Source organism: Brassica napus, unplaced genomic scaffold, assembly GCF_020379485.1.
Source record: "Brassica napus cultivar Da-Ae unplaced genomic scaffold, Da-Ae ScsIHWf_839;HRSCAF=1194, whole genome shotgun sequence".
NCBI classification, from domain to species: Eukaryota; Viridiplantae; Streptophyta; class Magnoliopsida; order Brassicales; family Brassicaceae; genus Brassica; species Brassica napus.
Window position 1 is genome coordinate 44978 of NW_026016880.1, and position 6536 is coordinate 51513.

The 6536-nt window shown below is 34.3% G+C and overlaps 1 protein-coding gene across 1 annotated transcript; it reads right to left on the reverse strand.

Moving 5' to 3' along the window:
• Positions 1–2622: 2622 nt before the first annotated feature.
• LOC125606307 (disease resistance protein RBA1-like) lies at positions 2623–6332 on the reverse strand. The gene is made up of 3 exons (XM_048775354.1): positions 6050–6332; positions 5703–5948; positions 2623–5557 (listed from the first exon to the last, which is right to left on the reverse strand). The coding sequence occupies exons 1-3, from the start codon at positions 6262–6264 to the stop codon at positions 5422–5424; spliced, it is 597 nt and encodes a 198-aa protein (XP_048631311.1). The 5' UTR covers positions 6265–6332; the 3' UTR covers positions 2623–5421.
• Between the last annotated feature and the right edge of the window lie 204 nt (positions 6333–6536).

Genomic DNA, 6536 nt, shown 5'->3' on the forward strand with positions numbered 1-6536 from the left:
GGTTTTTACCGGAAAAAACCAAAAAATCAAACATTTTAACCGAATAAACTAAAATGAATATTAATTTAAAATAATAGTTATATTTTAGGAGATTAAAAATAAAATAAAAACATAAAACCTAACCAATATCCAGATTAAACAGATTTAATGTCTTTTTTATTAAAAATAACGAAACTAATAATCACATTCCGCGCAAGGCGCGGGTTATTACCTAGTTAATATATATTTAAGATGTTTAATTAGATTAGGTAATTCTAGAATTAGTTTCCTTATTAAAAAATTAATTAAATAAATAAAAATTCAGATATCAACAACCAATTAAATTAAAAGAATTAAATCTAAACTTCACATATGAATGACACATAAGCTAAATCCACTTAATTGACTTCTCAATTAATATATAAGAGGATAATGTATGAGGGCCGCAAGAAATAGTTGCAAAACTCCGAACTGCTTTTAAAAAAATGAAGACAAGATTACTAAACTAATGCCACTCATTTAAAAAACGCGTAGAAGAAGAATCATGAGAAGGTCGGGAGTCAAACCCACTTCTGAAACATTGTCATTCAAATTAAATTTATTTGTAAGTAGCTTTATGTATATATATATATATATAAAAAAAAATTAAACACTTAAAACTAATTTCCAACTAATGTTCAACATTTATATCAATTCCTAAGTCCATAAGGGCAACATTATCAATAGGTCCCCAGATGAAAGTCCCCAAATGAATAGTACAAGGATTTACAAGGACTCACCTCATTTGTCCCTTATTTAAGGATTTTTTCTCTTCTTTTTTCCTCGGTCCTGATGTTTTGTGGCCCCTCCCCCTCCTTAGGGACCCTTAACGGACTAACTGATAATGTTGGCCTAATGACCGTCCGACTCAATCCTAGCTTAATTTCAAACATAGCTATTGGATATAAACTAAATAAAATATTACTATAAAATAATAATTAGACTTTAATTATGTGTATAATAGTTTGAATTGGTTCAGTCACTCATTTTATCGGATTAATTTTATTAGTTTCATGAGTTTCACTTTTCACCTTAGATGTGTGAATATATTTTCACCATTTTGTATATTTGATGTTGATTTTAAAATGCGGTTAGGAATAAAATAAAGTGATGATCAGTACGAAACTGAATAAACGACTATAACCAATATAATTTAAAATCTTATGAACAAATATCAATATTTACAAAATTTAAATATTTTGTTATTTCAAAGTACTTTATATTATAGATGTATAGAATACAAATTGGATTAAATAGTATTAAACAAAAAAATCATTACTATAAAATCAAACTAAATAAAATATTATTATAAAATAAGTATTAGACTTTAATTATGTGTATAATAGTTTGAATTGGTTTAGTCACTCATTTTATCGGATTAATTTTATTAATTTCATGAGTTTGACTTTTCACCTTAGATGTATGAATATATTTTCACCTTTTTGTATATTTGATGTTGATTTTAAAATGCGGTTAGAAAAAAAATAAAGTGATGATCAGTACGAAACTGAATAAACGACTATAACCAATATATTTAAAATCTTATGAACAAATATCAATATTTACAAAATTTAAATATTTTGTTATTTCAAAGTACTTTATATTATAGATGTATAGAATACAAATTGGATTAAATAGTACTAAAAAAATAAAAAATCAGATTATGTTTGAGTATTCTTATGAGTATATTAGGTAGTACAAATGAAAAAAAAAAAAAAAAATCAAACAGAAAGTTAAGCAAAAGAAAAAAATTGTGATAATGCTATGGTATAATCTTTATAGTTTAATAATAGTATATTGAGTTATACTATTTATATTGGTAATATTAATTCTAAAACTTCAATTATTTTGGTAATATTAATTCTAAACGTTTTTATTCATTAAATATATTTTGGTTTTTGTTACTTCAATTATTTTAATCATCTAAAAGGGCTTGATATAAAGACAATATTTTTATTACATTCCGAATATATATATATATATGTTATTTAAGATTATGTTTCAAAGGAATAATATTTTACTATAAATATTTGTTTTGTTAAAATTTCTTTTTTATGAAATCATACTATATATATATATATTTTTAAAAAAAATTTATAAATGTTTATTTTATTGTAAATTTTACTTTAAAATCATATTGAAAATTATAAATCTAATTGATCTAAATTATTAAATAAAATAGAAAATTATAAATCTAATTGATCTAAATTATTAAATAAAATAGAAAATTAAAATAATTACAATTATGTATAATATTTTTAATTCATTAAAAGTAATATTGCAATTAATCGTTGTAAGAATTAACGTGAATGTGACACGTATGAAATCAAATAATATTAGTGATGATTAGTTGAACGTTAACTTACTTCTTTAGTTTAATTATTTTTTTAAATCACTAATTCTAACAAATTATGATGCAGCTTTATTTTAAAAGTTAATGCATACAACATTTTTACATCATTTGTTTTCTAATAAGAGTAGATTTCATATTGCAGTATAAAGTGAAACTACAATTTCATCAGATGTACTTTTGAATGTTAGCATGTCACGCGGTGCGCGGACAAGGAAAGGACGAGAACATATACAATAATACAAATGAGTGACTTGACAGTGGACTTTTTTTTTTTTTTTTTTTTTTAAATTACTTATATTAAAATCTTCCGGTAAACCGGACAATCAGTTCAGGTTACAAGTTCGATCAGAACAAAAGCTCCTAAATCAATGTATTACAACCGAGCTTCGCCCGCCCACTAAACCCGGCACATTTCGCTAAGTTGATTTTAAAATCCTTAGGAATCTAAAGCTGTTCTCCCCTTCGACGTTGACCACGGGAACGTGAGGTTCACCTCGTTGCCTCGGATGCCGGGAATTTCCGTGACGTCTACGGGGTAGCTAGCTCTCGATGAACTTTTCGAGATCTTATAACCGTCACCGTCAATACGCACAGACACAGATGAAGAAGGGAGATAGAACACATACCATTGAAAATTGCTCTAAGTCCCTCTATACAATCTTCAAAAGCGCCTCGACCGGCCAATGGCTTAGAGACACGATGACCTCCAAACCAAGATCGGTAAGCAAGAAGTCGGGAACAAGTTGACCGCTGCACGAGAACCTGAACTGCTCGAAGACCTGCAAGAAGCATTAGTGCTACCGACACTACCATGAGCAACCAAGGGGAAGCCACAGCACTGGGATGTGCGCAACACCGGATGGAGCCACCGACGATACCAAGAAGACCCGCAGACCACACGGAGCCTTGAGCATCATCGCCAAACGCCGTCTTAGAAAACCTAAGACCGGTAAGCTTACAATGTCACAGATTGCGACCGGTGACAACGGAGCAATCGAACCAAAAAGCACACGAGCAAAGACCAAAGAAACCGGTCGACAAAGCTTCAAAGATCGGTTCTGAACCACGAGCCGGGAAGAGAACAAGCCGAAAAGGAGGGAGGTCGCAGCGACGTCTTGGAGTGACCATAGACGACCAACACCAACACCACGCCTCTGGACCTACCACGAGCCACCACCTTAAGAAGAGTTACACACCACCGCCTTCGGTTAAGCTCGCAACCGAGCTAGAGGGAGCTCCGATACCCCATTGGCGAAGACAAACAGAGCTCACCTTTACCAGGACACCGAGGAAAGGGTAATCGAACCGCAGCCTTCGCCGCAACATTACAGACCGAAAGACCTCAGATCTAGGAAACCGGAGATCAGATCTGAACAGAGGCCCGGCTCACGCCTCCACGCGCAGCCAAACTCTAGAAGCGGCTTAAGGGACCGCCTCCAAAACCCTAAAACGCCGACTCCTCCGACAGTGCCGCCAGAACCCATCGCGCCGTAGATCCATGACTAAAGGACTCACACCAGACACAGAGCTTCTCTCGAGCGAAGGTGCCTCCAGGAAAGCTTCAAACACAGAGAAACAAGCAAGGCGATAGGGAAGACGAGAGCAGCGGAGGAGCAAAAGGAAAACGAGGAGAAAGAAGAGGAGAGGAGCCTCCGGCGTCGGGGCTAACGTGAGCGCCGGACGAAGGCCGGAGCCCCCGAGCACCGGAGCGGAATCAAGATCTGATGGCGGCGCTAGGGTTAGAGAAGATTGGGGGAGAGACCCTCGAGAGAAAACTTTTTCTCTCTCTCTCTTTGGGATGGCGGCGCTCACCCTAGGTTCCTCGACAGTGGACTTATGCATGCATGAATTTGCATGTGTACACGAAAATCAGTCTTATCTACTCAAACTTTCGATTTCCGGCTATCCACCCACTTCCATCACGTGAGTCAAAAGTTTCCTTCTTTGCAAAAGTTTATCGCTCGTGCGTCTTTCAACATAGACTATAGTCACCACTAATCAATATACTATTAGTCATTCATTTTCATTCCTTTCTGTTTTTACGTTTTACCAATTTAAGAGAAACTAACCGGTAATTTCTAGTTAGCTAATTCACTTGATCTTGTAGCGAGTTAATACCCGGCTGAGAAGATAAAGTTCTAACTCTCCAAGGCGCAACATTACTTCCTTATTTACAAATAATCTCGTATTATAAACGTATCCTATAGATAAAATGTATTGGTTGTTGGTCAATAAGAACTGTTCACTGGAAATTTCTGTGGCCTACGAAATTCTAGGTGATTGAGAAGATATTCGACACCATTACTTCTATCCGCGAAGAGATGTTTTATCTCATGTCTATGATTCAATTAGAGAGCTTACACAGCTAAATTGAACGAATTATTTTGTTATTTGTTCTGTTGAAATGTGATATTGATTAACTAATTAACAAAAGAAAGAAATACTTGCGATGTTTTTAAAAGAAAAACAGATCTGGGCAAAAACAGAGTATGGCTTCTTATACTTGAACATAACAGAGCATGACTTAAAATCAGATCACTTTGCATCCACCTTAGTCATGACCAATGTTACAGAAACTGTTCCATCTGGTGAGGATGTCGTTGTGCTCTGCTTCCTGACAGTGACTGATAGAGAGGATGCAATGATCGGCTTGTCACGGGAATGCTAAACTTAGTAAATCTTTGAAAGCAAGATATTTTAATTCTCAAGAAATTAGGTGTATATAGAAAAAGGGCATAGTTTCAATAAAACTACATATTTTCGACAAAAGGGTATATACTACTCCCTCCATTTCAAATCAAATGTTGTTTTAGAGTTTTTCACACAAATTAAGAAATTAGTTAAATGTTCAGTTTTATCTTTGTTGACTATTAAAATTTTATAACATTTATTGTTTACCTTGACTTAATTAGGGGATAAAGAAACAAATTATTAGAAAAAAACTGTATTAAATTCATAAAATGACATTTATTTTACAACAAAAATTTTATGTTACAAAAACATTTTATTTGAAACTAAAGGAGTATATATCATAGATAAAAAGCTATCTGTCAAAATTGAAATTCCCAGCCTCTCTTTTTATTCCCAGAATGGTTGACATTATGATCTCTTCCTTCCTCGAGTCCCATTGCTGCTACAACTCTCCTAACCTCCGTAACAATTTCCTTGACAAAATCAGCTTCGGAGCTGCCAAAAAAAAAATTATATCTTTACTCACAAAATATCCTCACATTAAAAATTTAACAAAGTAATTTCCCGGTGGTTTTAATTAGGAATATAGGACTGAATTGGTGTTAAAAAAAATAGGACTGAATTATGAGTGGAAAAATACCTCTGGTCTTTCAGCGACAGGCCCATCTTGTCAGAGATACACTCTAAGGCTTCCTTCCATGTCTTGATCTGATCTCCAGTAGAAGCTCTCGCAAGGTTCCAGAATTTCGTACCGAACTTACCTGTCTGTCCTCTCACATCACCTACCTTCAGCTTGTAAAAGATTGGTACAACGTGGAGCTTTTCTTTATCCGCAAGTTCTTTGATCTTCGCCAACTCATTCATGCACCACGACGACTCCGCATACCTATCATCACGACGATGATTAGGATTCTTTAACCAGGATGTTATAGCTAACTAAGTATATTACTATACATTGAATAATTAAGAAGGGGAAAGAATGTAGACCTATTAGAGAAGATGACCAGTGCAATCCTTGACTCGTGGATCCTCGCAAAAAGATTTCTTAGGTCTGTGCCTCTGAGCTCGTTCTTGTCTATGAAGAAGTTGATCTCGTCCCTCTCAAAGGCAGCAACTAGGTGGCTGACGAACCTGTAACGGAGCTCCTCTCCCCGATAATTTATGAAAACTTGAGGGTCCTGACATGGATAGAAGGGCGTCATCTGATGTTGGATTTAAGAGGGATGGAAGAGCTGTTCAATTAATGGAAAGTGATGTAATGCATCTATATATAGGACTCATTTCTCATTGTATTTTGTTTTTTTTTTTTATTTCTGACTTCTTCTTTTATTTTTCTGACAAAAGGACCCGTTAACTTCTCCATGGGCACAAAGTTCACGTTTTTATATAACCATCGACGTCCATTATATAAGTTTTTTTTTTTCTTGTTTTTTGTTTGTTCACAAACTATTTAATTTTTATCGACGTCCTTTTA

What these genes read in the sequence shown, in the direction of transcription:
- LOC125606307 (XM_048775354.1), bottom strand. Translation starts at nt 6,264, where the DNA reads ATGACGCCCTTCTATCCATGTCAGGACCCTCAAGTTTTCATAAATTAT. An exon ending in CTGGTCATCTTCTCTAATAG is followed by an intron (nt 5,949 to 6,049) that starts GTCTACATTCTT and finishes TCGTGATGATAG; the next exon opens with GTATGCGGAGTCGTCGTGGT. An exon ending in CTGTCGCTGAAAGACCAGAG is followed by an intron (nt 5,558 to 5,702) that starts GTATTTTTCCAC and finishes TTTTTTTGGCAG; the next exon opens with CTCCGAAGCTGATTTTGTCA.